Below are 17,619 nucleotides of genomic sequence, written 5' to 3' on the forward strand. Positions count from 1 at the left end.
AACTATTTTTATAGAAGGAATATTTTACTCTCTTTCTTTGTGATACTGGAAATCCTAAGCTATTCAAAACGAATTTATATTGAAGAGGTGTAGCTTAGAACTTACTGTAAGTGAATTATTTTTATGTCTGTGGCAGTAACAAAGCTATCTTGAACTTTGAGAGTTCATGCTGTTAATCAATTCCTTTCATTATTACACAGCAAAAGCCAAAAGAGAGTTTTGGTGTTAACATTTTTTCCCGAATTAAAAGCTTTTCTTTACAGAGGAATAAGCCAAAGTCTTGTAAATTAATTACTTTGAGGCTTTTTTAATAGTTTTCAAAGATGTCTTGAATCAATCCATTTTGCTTTTATATTTTAGTTTAGTATAATTTTACTGTTGGTTTTAGAATGAGCATGAGTGCTTATTGAATTTTATATAATCTCTAGTGCCTCAATTTAATTCAAATTATTCTAGATTACTCTGCATGCAAGGTCGCCTTTGTTTCATTGGAGAATAAAGATTACTTAATGAAAATGGCTTTTTGCAATGGGAATTAGGAAAGGTAGATTAGGAGGCAGTTAACATCATCATAAGTTTGCTAAGAAATCAACCTTCAGCAAATAGTTTACGACTGAACTTTAGTCATTTCCCTCAATGTAGAACCTAAGCAATAGCAAAAAGGGCCAAATTAAAAATTAACGCCAGGAAATTGAGGGGGATGGGAACCAGAGTGCCGGAACAGTTAGTGAAGAAGTTGTGGAACCAGATGTTGGTAAGCGCTTAAAAGTTAGGAATCAAAAGGTTGAGCATAATAAATGAATAAGTAAATCAATTACAGTCTACGTATATCAAATAGATTTAAAAATTTGCAAGAATCAGAAATAATATATATATTAAAAAAGTGAGGCAGTATTCACAGGTTTAATGTCCATTTGGAAATCGGATGGCTATTCCTGAATTGCTGAGTGTGTGCCTTCAGGCTTCTGATGCTACCTCCTACCTGATGGTAACAGTGAGAAAAGGGCATGCCCTGGGTGCTGAGGTCCGTAGTAATGGATGCTGCCTTTCTGAGACACCGCTCCTTGAAGATGTCCATTGAGGGGTGACCTCACTGAAACCTATTGAATGGTAAAAGGACTTGAAAGAGTGGATGTGGAGAGGATGTTTCCTATGGTGGGATAGTCTAAGACCTGAGGACAAAGCCTCAGGATAGAGGGGTGTCCTTTTAGAATGGAGATGAGGAGGAATTCCTTTAGCCAGAGAGTGGTGAATCTGTGGAATTGTTTGTCACAGGCGGCTGTGGAAGCCAAGTCTTCATTTACACTTAAGGCAGAAGCTGATAACATTCTTGATTGGTCAGGGCAAGAAGGGATACAGGGAGAAGGCAGGATATTGAGGCTGAGAGGATAACTGGATCAGTCGTAATGAAATGGCAGAGCAGACTATAGGCCAAATAGCCTAACTCTGTTCCTTTACTTGTGGTCTTGTGAAAAGCACGTGCTGAACCTCCACTAAACCCTCTAGCCCCTGCACTCATCCATCTGCTTTCCTATGCTGGAGGATCCTGAACTGTTTATATCTGCCTCCTGAGCAACCACTTACAGAATATTTTTGAAAATCCATCATTCTGTATCCTGTTCCAGGGTGTAGTCAACATTTTAGCACATGAGGATACTTTTGTTCATAGATTTAAATCTTAAAAAAGTGTAGTAATGTGGTATCTGTTATACTTAAAGTACATTACTGAACCTCATATACATTAGAGATTTATTAAATAACTTAAAAACGTGAATAATGTTAATCCTGACTCTTTCACTTGAGAGTCTCTGCTTGCTTATTTGATGACCTCACCTCCAATACTCCTCATACTGAGAACTAGCTTTCTTTTTCATATTAGGTAGAAGCATTATTTTCTTTTTGCTGATTGAATACTTAAGTATTAGGATGTTAACTATCGGAGAAAGTGCTATAGAAAATTGAAATACCCAATGGATAGTTTTTGCAAAGGTTCTTAAACTTTTTCATCTTTCCTTCCTCTAGTTTAATTTTGTAATCATTATTCATGGCTTACAACCTTTATGTTCCAGAACTATCATTCCTGTTGACTCCTGCACACACTGATCTCTGATTATGGCACAATAAAGAAAATAAAAACCTTTAAGTTACACTTTCTGATTCTAGGTATCCTATGCTAATAACCCAGCCACCATGATCATGAATGAAGCTTAATCTTTTTCTAATCAAAGCCCATTCTTTAGATCACACCAAACTTCACCTTTACCCTGATGATTTATCAGAAGCCATGTTCATAGTTGAACAACTGTTATTAATGGCCAAAAAAACAAAAAGAACTAGCATCACATTTATTGACAAGTGAATTTTCTCATTATTAGTACTTCTAAATCATCTTGATGCCAATAGCAATGCATTTAAATAAAATTCATTTATCTAGCATCCTATTGTAACCCAATTTGCTAATCTGTTTGGATAAGTATACAATGAATTGTGACTTACAGCAAATCCATACAAGTATTGATGTTTTTTCATTCTGCACAGAAATTTTAACTATGTGTGACCTTGTCAAAGGCCTTGGACAACATCCACTGCACCATCTGATACATCCTCAAATTCAAATGTCTCCAAACAGATCAGGTAAGAAAGCTACCAATATCACCTGTCTGCAACATTCCTAAAAAAAACCTGACACCCTACAAATAATCAAGGACAGAATGAAAGAAAAATAGACTAAAAAATAAGTATTATATGTTTGGACACAAAACCCAAGTCCTCGGGTATTTCAATTTCACATACAAGTTTGGCTTCCTTGTGAGCCAATCTGCCCACATGCTTGACACTAGATTACTGATAAAGTTACTCTAGTCAATGCTCTGTCATGGCAAGGGAATACCAACGGGACAGAAGAAGTAATTTTAACAGCTTTTTAAAATCTAAGTTTATAGCCATCTGACTGTACATACATACAACCAAACAAAACAACACTGCTCAGGACCACAGTGCACCCCACAGTACATATATCACACAGAATAAGTTAATAAAATACAACTCAAAATGCAGGTGAAGTGTACAGCACAGGTAAACAATAAACAGCATGCTGTCTTAATGATGAGACCTCAGAGGTGGCAGAGTATTCATGAGTCTCACAGCTGGGGAAAAGCTATCATCTAGTCTGGCTGTCCTAGTTCTGATGCTCCTGCATCTAATTCCTGATGGTAGTTGGTCAAAAAGATTGTGGGATGGAATCCTCAGCAATGTTTTGGGCCCTTTGTATACAACGTTTACCAGGAGAGTTGTATACGAAGGGCCCAAAACATTGCTGAGGATGACTGGGGAGGGAGAGAGAACCCGGTGATCCTCTCAGCTATTTTTACTATCTTCTGTAGGGTCTTGCAGTTTCTGTAACAAAAGTGATGCAGCCAGACAGAAATCCTCTCGAAGGTGCTCCTGTAGAAATTTGTTAGAATGGAGACAGGGAGCCTCAATGAGGCAGCTTTGCATGCCTCAATGTTTTCAGAAAGTGCTGTGCCTTCTTCAGTGTAACATTCTCACCAACCTGTTCATTTTTAGTTCAAGTCTGTGCAAAATCAACTTGAATTACTGTGAGCTTTGTATCTGCATCAGGAGCATCAGATGGGCTCATCTGAAAATACATAAACAGCACACCACCATGTAAACTACAATCAATATCTCTGTCATACCTCCTTCCCTTCCTGTCTGCAGGACCCACATTATTCTAAGGAGACAATTCAAACCCCACATAAATGAAGTGGAGGCAAACAATCCTCACCTTTGAGGAATTGATTTAAAAAAACATACAGAACTCTCTTGGTGGTGTTAAATGAAGTAGGTCAAATTTTTGGCTCTGCTCCTGTCATTTTTCAATTTCCTAACCACCCTTTTATTATATATATCAAAGTGTCTTTAACATCTTTATATGTTTGAATTCTGAAGTTTATTCAACAGAAATGACTTCCAGAGCAAGAAAGGCATTAGCCAAAGGCAAGGAAACCAGTAATGGAAACAGGAAGAAGATCAGCCTACACAACTTGAATGTATTTTACAAGCTCTTTCAAAATTATTGGATGAAAAACTTGGCAAAAGATTCACTGCATTGGAAGTAATGCTGAAGGAGAACAAAGCACTTTCAAATGCTGAAAGCACTTGAAAAAGAGAACGATAAACAACAACGGCAAATTTTCAAGCTTACTGAAGCTGGGAAACAGAGATTCCAGAATGAATTCTTTTGAAAAGAAATTAAGTTCAACTACTCGTACATTGGAGCAGTATAAAGCCAAGGTTATTGATTTGGAGAGTCATAATCACAGACAGAATTTGCGAATTATAGGACTCAGTGAAAACGTCGAGAGCGGGAACCTTACTGAATTTTTCTCTCAATTCTTAATGGAAGTTTTTGGTTTGGAAGGTCTCACTTCTCCTCTGGTACTTGATCATGCACATTGGTCGTTAAAATCAAAACCATTGAGAGAGTTAAAACCATGTCACGTTATTCTTCGATTTCACTATGTGAGTACTAAGGAGCACTTAATTTCAATTGCTCATCGTAAAGGAATTATTGAACATCAAAATCTTACGTTTAGTTTAGTTGAAGATTATTGTCCCAAGGTAATGCAAGAAAGATTGTGTTTGAAAGTGGTGATGTCGGACTTATATCAAAGGAATTTTTAACCTGCTTTGTTGTACCCCGCCCGCTTAAGAGTGGTCATACCCGATGAATCATTTAAATGGTTTAAATCAGTAGACAACACATAACAATTTCTCGAAGAACATTCTCTGAACTTAGATGTTTAACCAATTTTCCGTTTCTTGTTGTTTGTATAAACCAGGTTTATTAATTAATTATCAGCTTATAGATTCAGACATTTTAAGTTCGTGGAGTCTTGGCCTTGGGCTGATGTTTTGGATACTTTGTTTTGGCTTATGTCTGTTTTAAAGTTCTCTTCCTTTTCCTTTATTATTTTATTGTTTTATTTTTAATTGTTCATTTTAGAAAATTATTAAGACCTTGACTTGGTGATTAATTATTATGAAACTCTGTTTTATCTTTTAAGACCTTGGTTTTTAAAACAGTCTACAAAAGGTTGTTTTTCCACTTACCTTGTGTCTGGCATTCTTTTGCAATGTTTTGGCTACTGGTGATGTTTTTATTCTTTAAAATTTGGAGATTTGCCAACAAGAGAGATGGGGTTTGGCTGGTTCTTAGATCGTCCCGTGGCTGCTTATTGGCCAGGTTTTGTGGCTTTGGGGGAGAGGGGGTTCTGTATTAGTTCAGCATTTTTCCTTTGGGCTGCCTTGAAACTACAAAAATGTCTGTATTGTCGTAACTTCCGGTTCCTCTTTAAACTTTTTTCACTCTTCCTGGTTCATGAGTTTCTTATGCAATTTGGTTAACCCTTTACATACCATATAGTTTATTTAAGGAAAATGGATAATATTGTAAACTTTGTTTCATGGAACACGAATGGCTTGAATCATCCAATTAATTGGAAGAAGATTTTAAAAGTTTTTCATAGACTGAATGCTCAGATTATTTTGGCGCAGGAGATTCATGTGAGGAAGGAAGATAACCAGCACCTTTTTAGGTTTTGGAAAGGCCAACAGTTTCACTCAAAGTCATTGACCAAAGTGAAAGGTGTTCCTATTTTTATAGACCCTTTGATCTCATTTGTTTATCATGATACAATCTCAGATCCTTATGGTGGATTTCTATTAATTACTGGTTTACTTTACAACCAAAAGTAGTTTTGGTTAATGTTTATGCACCAAATACTGACCATCTTGAATTCTTTAAGCACTTACTTATATTTCTTCCCAATTTAAATGAATATAGGTTAATAATGGGTGGAGATTTTAATTGTTATTTGAATCCTATGATGGATAGGTCGGCACTCAATCAGGTACTTCCAAACAAATCTGCGACTTTTATTAATTCCTTTTTAGTTGACTTGGGAATTTTAGAAATTTGGAGGTTTTTACATCCTAATGATAAAGAGTTCTCTTGCTTTTCTCATGTTTATCATAATTACTCTAGAATCGATTACTTCTTTATTGATTCTCGATTAGTTTCGTCTGTCACCGCCTGTGACTATAATGCAATTACCATTTCCACAAATCTATTACCGTTAAATTTCATTAAAGAACAGATTGCATTTTTCTTTTCATCTAATTCAACAGAAGAAATTTCCAGTGGAATATTATGGGGTACATTTAAAGCATACATCCGTGGACAAATTATTTCATACTCTGCTGGATGGTAAAAATGAATTAATAGTGAGATACATACATTGGTTGATAAGATTAAAGAAATCGATAAAAAATATTCTATTGCTCCCAATTTGGAGCTTTATAAAGACAGAGTTGAACTTCAGCATAGTTTGTTATTAACATCCCTGATTGAAAGCCAAATACTTAAAACTAGGAATCACTTTTATATACATAGTGATAAATTGGGTAAATTGTTGGCTAACCAATTGAAAGCTGCTTTGGCGAAACGTCAGATTAATGAAGTTCATAGACAGGATGGTATTTTGACGGTTAACCACAATGAAATTAATAAATCTTTTCAAGAATTTTATACTAATTTATATCAATCAGAATTTCCTGATTATCTTACCATAATGCATGAATTTTTAAGGAAACTAAATATTCTGAAATTACCAGTTGATGAACATTTAGCATTAGCTGCATTCATTAATGAAGAGGAAATAAAGAAGGCAATCTTTTCGACAAATAAACTCTGGTAAAGCACCTGGCCCGGATGGATATACAGCTGAATGTTCAAAATCTTTTTCAGATTTACTTTTTCCTGGTTATGTAGAATTTTTAAGGTGCTTTATTAGTAGGTAAATTACCACAATCCTTTTATGAGCATCTATTTCTTTAATTCCTAAAAAAGATAAAGATCCCACTGAATGTGCATCATACAGACAACTATTTACTAAATGGTCTCCACTGTCCTTATCTTTGATTGGTAGAATTAATGCTATTAAGATGTTTATTTTACCTACATTTCTGTATTTATTTCAGGCAGTATCAATTTTCGATCCTAAATCTTTTTTTAATATTATTGATTCTAAAATTTCTTCATATACATGGCAATATAGAAATCCCAGGTTAAGTAAGAAATATTTACAGAAATCAAAAAAGGAAGGCGGTTTGGCTTTGCTGAATCTTAGATTTTATTACTGGACAATTAATATTCAATATTTAATGTTTTGGAGATTGAAACTCAATCTCCACGATGGATGGACCTCGAGTGGGAGTCTGCACAGGGGCTGGCTTCTATTTTGAGAGCTATGCTTCCTTTTGCATTTACTAAACTGAAAAAACAAATGATAAATTCAATAGTTAAACAATATGAATATGGTTTCAATTTTGTAAATTTTTTGGATTGAATAAATTTATCCCTTCAAGTCCTATTATAACTAACTTTTATTTCCAACCATCTAAAATTGATCAAGCTATTTTTAAAAATGGAAAACAAAAGGAATAATATGCTTTCATGATTTATTCATGGATGATTGTGTTATGTCTTTTGAACAGTTGTCGAGTAAATATAATTTGCCGAGATCACATTTTTTCAGATATTTACAGATTAGAACCTTTCTGAATGCTACTTTATCTACTTCTCCAATATTACATCAAGTCGAAGTTACAGAAAAAAATTTAGGTTTAAACCCCTATCAGAAAAGTTTAATAGCAATTACTTATGATCTGATTATGAAAATACGTCTAGGTACATCTGATAAAATTAAGAATGAGTGGGAAAGAGAACTTCAAATATCTTTATCTACAGAGAAATGGGAGAAAATTCTCAAACTAATTAATATACTTCTTCAATGTGTGCCAGACACGCTTTGATACAATTTAAGGTGGTTCATAGGGCTCATATGCCCAAGGATAAGTTAACTCGTTTTTACCGTCATATAAATCCGGTTTGTGATAGATGTAATTCGAAAGTTGCTTCCTTGACACCTATGTTCTGCTCTTGCTCTCTTCTAGGAAAATATTGGAAATATATTTTTGATATTATTTCAGTAGTTCTGCATGTTGATTTACAACCTCATCCTATTACTGCAATTTTTGGACTACCAGTGATAGACTCCAGTCATTTATCCTCATCAGCTTGTCATTTAATTGTGACCTTAATAGCCAGAAGATCCATGTTACTTAAATGGAAAGATTTCAATCCCCCCAGCACATTTCAATGGTTTTCCCAAACGATAGCATGTTTAAACTTGGAAAAAATTAGGAGCAGTACTATGGACCCTTCGGGTAAATTTGTTGGAGGCCATTTATTCAATATTTTCATATGATATAGGTTGAACCTTTCTGAATCCTTTTTTTTAAGTAATTTCTTTGTTCATGTACAGAGGAGTGGAGTTAACGACAAATTATAATTTTAACCGATGAAACATGGCAGCCCAATCTTTGTTTTCTTTTGTTCGTTTTTTTTTTAAGTTTAGTTTTTCTTAGTTTAGCGATTTTTTCTCTTTTATAAACACCTTTTTCATGATTAATTACTAACAGATTGGGAGGTTAAACTCTGTTTGTTACTTGAAATATGTGTTTTTACATGTTAACATTATTAATGTGATCCCCATCTCTTTGTACCATTATCAATACTGATATGTTCATTAATTTAAAATTTAATAAAAAGATTGAAAAAGAAAGAAAAAAAATACAGGTCACTTCAAAAGCAAATCCTGCTGATCAAATGTTCAACATGCTGTATTTCAGGTCCTCCAAAGGCCCCCTCCCCCCCCAAACACACAAACAAACCAGTTTCGGTCCTTTAACCAGATTACTGAGGCTTTATAAGGCACTGGTAAGGCCTCACCTTGAGTACTGTGAACAGTTTTGGGCCCCTCGGCTTGGAAAAGATGTTCTGGCATTGGAGAGGGTCCAGAAGAGGTTCACAAAGATGATTCCAGGAATGAAAGGGTTACCATATGAGAAACGTTTGATGGCTCTGGGTCTGTATTTGCCAGAATTCAGGAGGATGAGGGGGGATCTCATAGAAATACTTTGAATGTTGAAAGGCCTAGACCAGAGTAGATGTGGTAAGGATGTTTCCCACGGTGGGAGAGTCTAGGACAAGGTGGCACAGCCTCAGGACAGAGGGGTGCCCTTTCAAAACAGAGATGCGGAGAAATTTCTTTAGCCAAAAGGTGGTAAATTTGTGGGATTTGTTGCTACATGCAGTTGTAGAGGCCAGATCATTGGATGTATTTAAGGCAGAGACTGATAAGTTCTTGATTGGACATGGCGTCAAAGGTTACAGGGAGAAGGCCAGGCACTGGGGTTGATGAGAAGCAAAAAAAGATTGGCCATGATTGAATGGTGGAGTAAACTCGATGGGCCAGATGGCCTAATTCTGCTCCTATGTCTTATGGTCTTTACTGCCATAACTGTGAACCTTTCAGCTCAGTAGTACTGCAGAGGATCTACCGGATTTTCCTGTTCCTCTGCCTTAATAACCAATCATTGACCTTCCAGTTATTGCTTTTTGACATCTGCAGTTTGCTAATAAATTTCCTTCAAATTTTTTAAACAAATGTAGTCTGAACCTTTAACCAATTCTAGTTAATTGAAGGCAAATATGATGTGCACTGAATTTGAAAATAAGTCTATAATATGAACAGGAAAAAGTAATCTCAAGATTCAATATTAAGTAAACTGCAGCTGCAAAAAGTTCTGAATTTTATCATTATTCTAAAACCTAATTAATATGCATACGTATTAGGAGTCTTTATCAGAAACAGAAGGTTTGCTTTATACAATTGTACAAGGTGCTATCTTACGAATTCTATCCAACTTAAGAGTGGACTATGAATGTTAAAATAAATCCTTTGTGAATAGAATTAAGGAAAGTGAACAAAAAATAGTACCCAAAATAAAATTGTTTTCCTTTAATCTCTTATTGACATTGAAGTATATTACTGGTAACATTATATCTGCACTCTTAATACTGACTGGTTGCATCACACTGAGCACGGGGGCTCCCCAGGGTTGCCTGCCCAGTCCACTGCTGTTCACTCTGCTGACCCACAACTGTGCTGCAACACACAGCTCGAACTATATCATCAAGTTCGCCGATGACACGACCGTGGTGGGTCTCATCAGCAAGAACGACGAGTCAGCTTACAGAGAGGAGGTGCAGCGGCTAACGGACTGGTGCAGAGCCAACAATCTGTCTCTGAATGTGAACAAAAGAGATGGTTGTTGACTTCAGGAGGGCATAGAGTGACTACTCCCTGGTGAACATCGACGACTCCTCAGTAGAGATCGTAAACAGCACCAAAATCCTTGGTGTTCACCTGACAGAGAATCTCACCTGGTCCCTGAACACCAGCTCCATAGCAAAGAAAGCCCAGTGGCGTCTCTACTTTTTGCGAAGGCTGAGGAAAGTCCATCTCCCACCCCCCATCCTCATCACATTCTACAGGAGTTGTACTGAGAGCTTCTTGAGCAACTGCATCACTGCCTGGTTCAAAAATTGCACCATCTCGGATCACAAGACCCTGCAGCGGATAGTGAGGTCAGCTGAGAAGATCATCTGGGTCTTTCTTACTGCCATCACGAACATTTACACTATACGCTGCATCCGCAGAGGAAACAGCATTATGAAGGACCCCATGCACCCCTCATACAATCTCTTCTCCCTCCTGCCGTCTGGGAAAAGGCTCCGAAGCATTCGGGCTCTCACGACCAGACTATGCAACAGTTTCTTCCCCCAAGCTATCAGACTCCTCAATACCCGAAGCCTGGACTGACACCTTGCCCTACTGTCCTGTTTATTATTTATTGTAATGCTTGCACTGTTTTTGTGCACTTTATGCAGTCCATTGTAGGTCTGTAGTCTAGTGCAGCTTTCTCGGTGTTTTTTTTTATTATGTAGTTCAGTCTAGTTTTTTGTACTGTGTCATGTAACACCATGGTCCTGAAAAACGTTGCCTCATTTTTACTGTCTCACTGTACCAGCAGTTATGGTCAAAATGATAATAAGAGCTGACTTGACTTGTTATTGCTGCAAAAGCAGGGACCATAATCATTTGTGCATACTGTTAATGAGTGCTACGTTATTGATGATTTTATAGTATCTTTATGCAAGAATCAAAGAAATGGGTCCATTTAACACAAAGTGAAGCACAAAATGTTTATTTTTATTCGATTTGAACAAGACTGGGTTTAAACAAAGCTTGAAGGAAAAAATATACACCAATCTGCTCCACTATGCTTTTGAATTTAAGAATGGATGGCATTTCTCTTCCAAGACCTCCTAATAATTTTAAACTGTATAAATCATATCAGTATACCACAGGACAAAGCAAAACCCAACACATCAATTAAATAATGTTTTCAAATGACCAATCTTCCTAGCTAGTTACGAACAACAATTACATAGTTGCAATGCTACACAAGTAAAAGAGCTGCTAGGCAATTTTTGATATTTGAGCAAATCAAAATTGGGTCAATTTCAACTTCATGATTGAATTTACTTTACCACCAAAGGTAGACTGATTCAAGATATGCAAGTAATAAGTACTGAAGTATTCAGTACACAATATATCAAGCTGCCCATGAAGTACGACGTTGTTGAAATTTTCAGAAGTAAATACATTATGAAAACTTCACTGTGAATCAAACACAATAATATTAATCTTGACACCAGCAGTAACAACTGAACATACAACATAAAATTTCTCATCAGTAAATTTGCCAATGACATACAAAGGACAGGGGGTTGGTTGGGGGTAGAAGGAAGAATGGTGCTTAGCTTGTATGGTTATGAAGAGGTTAAGTTGCTCAGGAGTAATACCTTATTGAACAGTAAGGCCTTTTGATCATAAATCCTACCACAGAAAGGGTGGGAAGTCAAAACCAAGGCCCAGTCATGATAATGATGGAAACAAAATTGATTTGTTTGACAATTTAAAAAAAAGCCTTATTTGTGACAAAATGTTTCTTTAGTAGTATTTACAACTAATGAGGCCTCTGTGTCTTTTGTTGCAATTTCTATACTGTTAATATTGCAACCATTTATCTTTCACATTCATTATATTAATTATTTTTGGAAGATCATGCTACAGTTTTATAAGTAACTAGATTACTATCTCACCTGTAACTTCTGTAGACATTCAGCAGTAGAATGACAACTGCTACAGAATAACATGCAGTGAAAGGGGAACCAAACAATTTAGTGAGAGACCTCGTTCTGTGTTCCCAACGACCTACCTGCCAATTTAAAATAGAAAGGCAAAACGTCAGAAATGTATAAAGGATCCAAAATCTGCTGTTCTATGTCCACAATATACAGAAACGTGAAAAAAAATTTCATTAATATATATTTTGGATACTGAAACAATGCTGATTTACTTCCTGTAGCATTCAATGCAGATCTTAGATGAAATTCAGATTTAGTGACTGTCAAAAATTAATTTCTTCAACTCAAAAGCCATAGTTAGTTTATTTGTCCAGCTACATAGATTCAGAGAAAGCAAATTGCAATTTTAATTTACATGTTCTTTGTTAACATCGTAGAAACCTTGAGCTAAAAAATGTTTACAGCATATGACTTCAGGCACAAACTCAACAGTAATTCCTGATGGATATGTTGACACTTCCTACAACTAACAGTGCTTTTTTTATACAATTCAGAACCTGTTTCTGAATATGTGACCCTAGTGTCTGCAGAGACCATAACTTTTTGGAAATTGTACTAATTTTCTTTCTTTAGGATTTTTCACACATTTCAGCTTTTACTTTTCAATAATGTAGACATTGCAATTGGCCTCCCACCAAAATTGTAAGAAAAGGTGTACCTTTCAATAAATTTTCCAAAAGCAGCTTTGAATGAATCAAAGGTGAACATCACTCACCTTTGATTCATACAGATATCACTATGCAGAATATCACTCAGTAAACAATCAATATTTAATCTTGAAATTGAATGTTCCTTTAACAGGGAACTGATCCCAAACTTAATCTGGAATATGATGCCTATAAAAATTGCTTTTATCCAAACTTCATGAACTTTACCGCAAAAACAACCAGTTTCAAAGTGATAACACACTGTTATCTTTGTACTTTACTAAGAATATATTTTTACAAATCAGTTAACTAAACATTGATAAAGTCTTGGCTAAGGATTTTCTTTTGTTCCATTGTTTTTCCAAGCATCTCCTGCTTCCTTTTACAGAGCCAGATTTCACTATAGCTGGTTCATTTCAGAATGAAAACTTATAGCTTGAGGTTTATCAGATACCTGATATTTTGTATCCCCTGGACTTGACTATTCTATTGTTCTCCATTTCATAGAAACATAGAAAACACAGAAAACCTACAGCACAATACAGGCCCTTCGGCCCACAAAGTTGTGCCGAACATGTCCCTACCTTAGAAATTACTAGGCTTACCCACAGCCCTCTATTTTTCTAAGCTCCATGTACCTATCCAAAAGTCTCTTAAAAGACCCTATCGTATCCACCTCCACCACCGTTGCCTTCAGCCCATTCCACGCACTCACCACTCTCTGCGTAAAAAACTAACCCCTGACATCTTCTCTGTATCTACTCCCCAGCACCTTAAAACTGTGCCCTCTTGTGGCAACCACTTCAGCCCTGGGAAAAAACCTCTGACTATCCACACGATCAATGCCTCTCATCATCTTGTACACCTCTGTAAGGTCACCTCTCAGCCTTCATCGCCCCAAGGAGAAAAGGCCCAGTTCATTCAACCTGGTTTCATAAGGCATGTTCCCCAATCCAGGCAACATCCTTGTAAATCTCCTCTGCACCCTTTCAATGGCTTCCACATCCTTCCTGTTGTAAGGCGACCAGAACTGAGCACAGTATTCCAAGTGGGGTCTAACCAGGGTCCTATATAGCAACGTTATCCCTCGGCTCCTAAATTCAATCCCACAATTGATGAAGGCCAATACACCATATGCCTTCTTAACCACAAAGTCAATCTGCCCAGCAGCTTTGAGAGATCTATCCCAAGATCCTTCTGATCCTCTACACTGCCACAGAGTCTTACCATTAATACTATATTCTGCCATCAAATTTGACCTACCAAAATGAACCACTTCACACTTATCTGGGTTGAACTCCATCACTTCTCAGCCCAGTTTTGCATCTTATCAATGTCTCACTGTAACCTCTGACAGCCATCCCACTATCTAAAACACCTCCAACCTTTGTGTCATCAGCAAACTTACTAACCCATCCCTCTACTTCCTCATCCAGGTCATATATAAAAATCACAAAGAGTAAAGGTCCCAGAACAGATCCCCCAGGCACACCACTGGTCACCGACCTCCATACAGAATATGAACCATCTACAACCACTCTTTGCCTTCTGTGGGCAAGCCAGTTCTGGATCTACAAAGCAATGTCCCCTTGGATCCCATACCTCCTTACTTTCTCAATAAGCCTTGCATGGGGTATCGTATCAAATGCCTTGTTGAAATCCATATACACTACATCTACTGCTCTTCCTTCAACGTGTTTAGACACATCCTCAAAAAAATTAAATCAGGCTCGTAAGACACGACCTGTCCTTGTCAAAGCCATGCTGACTATTTATCATCAAATTATATCTCTCTAAATGTTCATAAATCCTGCCTCTCAGGATCTTCTCCATCAACTTACCAATCACTGAAGTAAGTCTCACTAGTCTATAATTTCCTGGGCTATCTCTACTCCTTTTGTTGAATAAAGGAACAACATTCGCAACCCTCCAATCCTCCAGAACCTCTCCCATCCCCATTGATGCTTCAAAGAACATTGTCAGAGGCTCAACAATCTCCTCCAGTACATCTCATCCAGTCCCGGCGACTTATCCAACTTGATGCTTTCCAAAAGCTCCAGCACACCTTCGTTTTTAATAACTACATGCTCAAGCTTTTCAGTCCGCTGCAAATCATCACTACAATCACCAAGCTCCTTTTCCACAGTGAATAAGGTATTCATTAAGTACCTCTGCTATTTTCTCTGGTTCCATACACACTTTCCCAGTTGATAGGTCCTATTCTTTCACATCTTATCCTCTTGCTCTTCACATACTTGTAGAATGCCTTGGGGTTTTCCTTAATCCTGCCTGTCAAGGCTTTCTCAGGGCCCCTTCTGGCTCTCCTAATTTCCTTTTTAAGCTCCTTCCTGTTAGCCTTATAATATTCTAGATCTCTAACGTTATCTAGATCTCTGAACCTTTTGTAGGCTTTTCTTTTCTTCTTGACTAGATTTATTACAGCCTTTGTATACCACGGTTCCTGTACCTTACCAGAACTTCCCTGTCTCATTGGAACGTACCTATGCAGAACTCCACACAAATATCCCCTGAACATTTGCCACATTTCTTCCGTACTTTTCCCTGAAAACATCTGTTCCCAATCTAAGCCTCCAATTTCCTGCCTGATAGCCTCATAATTCCCTTTACTCCAATTAAACACTTTTCTTACTTGTCTGTTCTTATCTTTCTCCAATGCTATTGTAAAGGAGATAGAATTATGATCACTATCTGCAAAATGCTTTCCCACTGAGAGCTGTCACCTGACCAGGTTCATTTCCCAATACCAAATCAAGTACAGTCTCTCCTCTTGTAGGCTTATCTACATATTGTGCCAGGAAACCTTCCTGAACACACCTAACAAACTCCACCCCATCTAAACCCCTTGCTCTAGGGAGATGCCAATCGACATTTGGGTATTTAAAATCTCCCATCATGATAACTCTGTTATTATTACACCTTTTCAGGATCTGTTTCCCTATCTGCTACTCAATATCCCTGTTACAATTGGGCGGCCCATAAAAAACATCCAGTAAAGTTATTGACCCTTCCTAACCTCCACCCACAGAGACTCTGTAGACAATCTCTCCATGACATCCACCTTTTCTGCAGCCATGACGCTATCTCGGATCTACAGTGTCACGCCCCCACCTCTTTTGCCTCCCTCCCTGTCTTTTCTGAAATATCTAAAACCCAGCACCTGAAGTAACCATTCCTATCCCTGAGCCATCCAAGTCTCTGTAATGGCCACCACATTATATCTCCAAGAACTGATCCACGCTCTAAGCTCATCCGCTTTGTTCACAATACCCCTTGCGTTAAAATAGACACATCTCAAACCGTCTGTCTGAGCGCGTCCCTCCTCTATCACCTGCCTATCCTCCCTCTCACACTGTTTCCTAGCTTTCACTACTTGTGAGCCAACCAGCTCTTTCCCAGTCTCTTCAGTTCTGTTCCCACCCCCCCAACAATACCAGTTGAAACTCTCCTCAGTAGCCTTAGCAAACCTCCCCGCCAGGATATTAGTCCCCCTGGGATTCAAGTGCAACCCGTCCTTTTTGTTCAGGTCACATCTGCCCCAAAAGAAGTCCCAATGATCCAGAAATCTGAATCCCTAACCCCTGCTCCAATCCCTCAGCCATGCATTTATCCTCCACCTCATTCTATTCTTATACTCACTGTTGTGTGGCACAGGCAGTAATCCAGAGATTACTACCTTGGCGGGCCTGCTTCTCAACTTCCTTCCTAACTCCCTGTAGTCTTTTTTCAGGATCTCTTCCTTTTTCCTACCTATGTCGTTGGTACCAATATGTACCATGACCTCTGGCTGTTCTCCCTCCCACTGCAGGATATCTTGGATGTGATCTGAAACATCCTGGACCCTGGCACCTGGGAGGCAAACTACCATCCGAGTTGTTTGTCCAGCACCAATTTTTCATACAGCTTAATGTTCAAAGGTGTATTATCACTAATAATAATGTGCCTTACACCTATTTCTATCCCCTTATTTGTCTATGTCTACTCATCTAGCTTGTCTCTAGGTCCACCTCACATTTAAAATTCACATCCTTGTGTTCAACTGCTCACCATCTATTATTAACAACCTTTATTTCCACCTTGGAAGCCTCCTCCAATCCTACAAAGAACTTAATTTTCCTCCCGTTCTTGCATCATTTCCTTTCAGACTTTCTGTTCTATTCCCAGGCTAACAGCTTCTTCTCCCAGGCTATAAGACTAATGAATACTCTGCCACCACTGAAGTCTCGTCACCAGGACAGCAAACTGTTTATTGGACCATTTACATGCGCTGTGCATTACATGAACTTAAAATTATATTAACTTATCTTTGGTAATATTTTGTTTATGTCCTCTGTGTAATAACATATAGTTTGTGGATATATGATGGTTCAGAGGACCATTGCTACATTTGGTTGTATACATGTCCAGTCAGAAGTCAATAAACTTGAAATGATTAAATTTTATACGGTTGTTCCTTTCCTAAATCTTTTCATTTCTCTACCACTTTGAGAACCCTTTATAAACTGCCCACTTATGTCATGTGTTTTCATCATAAGTTGTTTGCTAATGGACACATGTAGCATTTTACTTCTGTACAAGTATTGCAACTGTTGTAGGTAAAAATGTAATTATAAGCAGATCAACTACACAATTTTCAGATTCCAAATATTGCAATGACCAGCATAAAGAAACGGAAAAGAAAACATATATACAGACCACCCTCACATTGTAGCCATTTGGGTTGTAGAAATTCACCCTTACAGATTTCACAAATCACTGCCAAAAAAAATT

General features: G+C 37.5%; 1 protein-coding gene and 1 long non-coding RNA gene across 2 annotated transcripts in view; one reads left to right on the forward strand and one right to left on the reverse strand.

Moving 5' to 3' along the window:
- Positions 1 to 17,619, reverse strand: part of pemt (phosphatidylethanolamine N-methyltransferase) — a 128,843-nt gene that overhangs the window by 69,600 nt on the left and 41,624 nt on the right. The window contains exon 3 of the mRNA XM_059979595.1: positions 12,140 to 12,255. Coding sequence (XP_059835578.1) covers positions 12,140 to 12,255 — 116 coding nt within the window. The remainder of the gene's footprint in view (positions 1 to 12,139; positions 12,256 to 17,619) is intronic.
- On the forward strand, positions 702 to 9,842 carry LOC132399341 (uncharacterized). Its single transcript, XR_009513966.1, has 3 exons — positions 702 to 754; positions 2,539 to 2,634; positions 3,952 to 9,842. It is a non-coding gene; the product is annotated as an uncharacterized LOC132399341 (long non-coding RNA).

The sequence above is a fragment of the Hypanus sabinus genome, chromosome 9 (assembly GCF_030144855.1).
Source record: "Hypanus sabinus isolate sHypSab1 chromosome 9, sHypSab1.hap1, whole genome shotgun sequence".
NCBI lineage: Eukaryota > Metazoa > Chordata > Chondrichthyes > Myliobatiformes > Dasyatidae > Hypanus > Hypanus sabinus.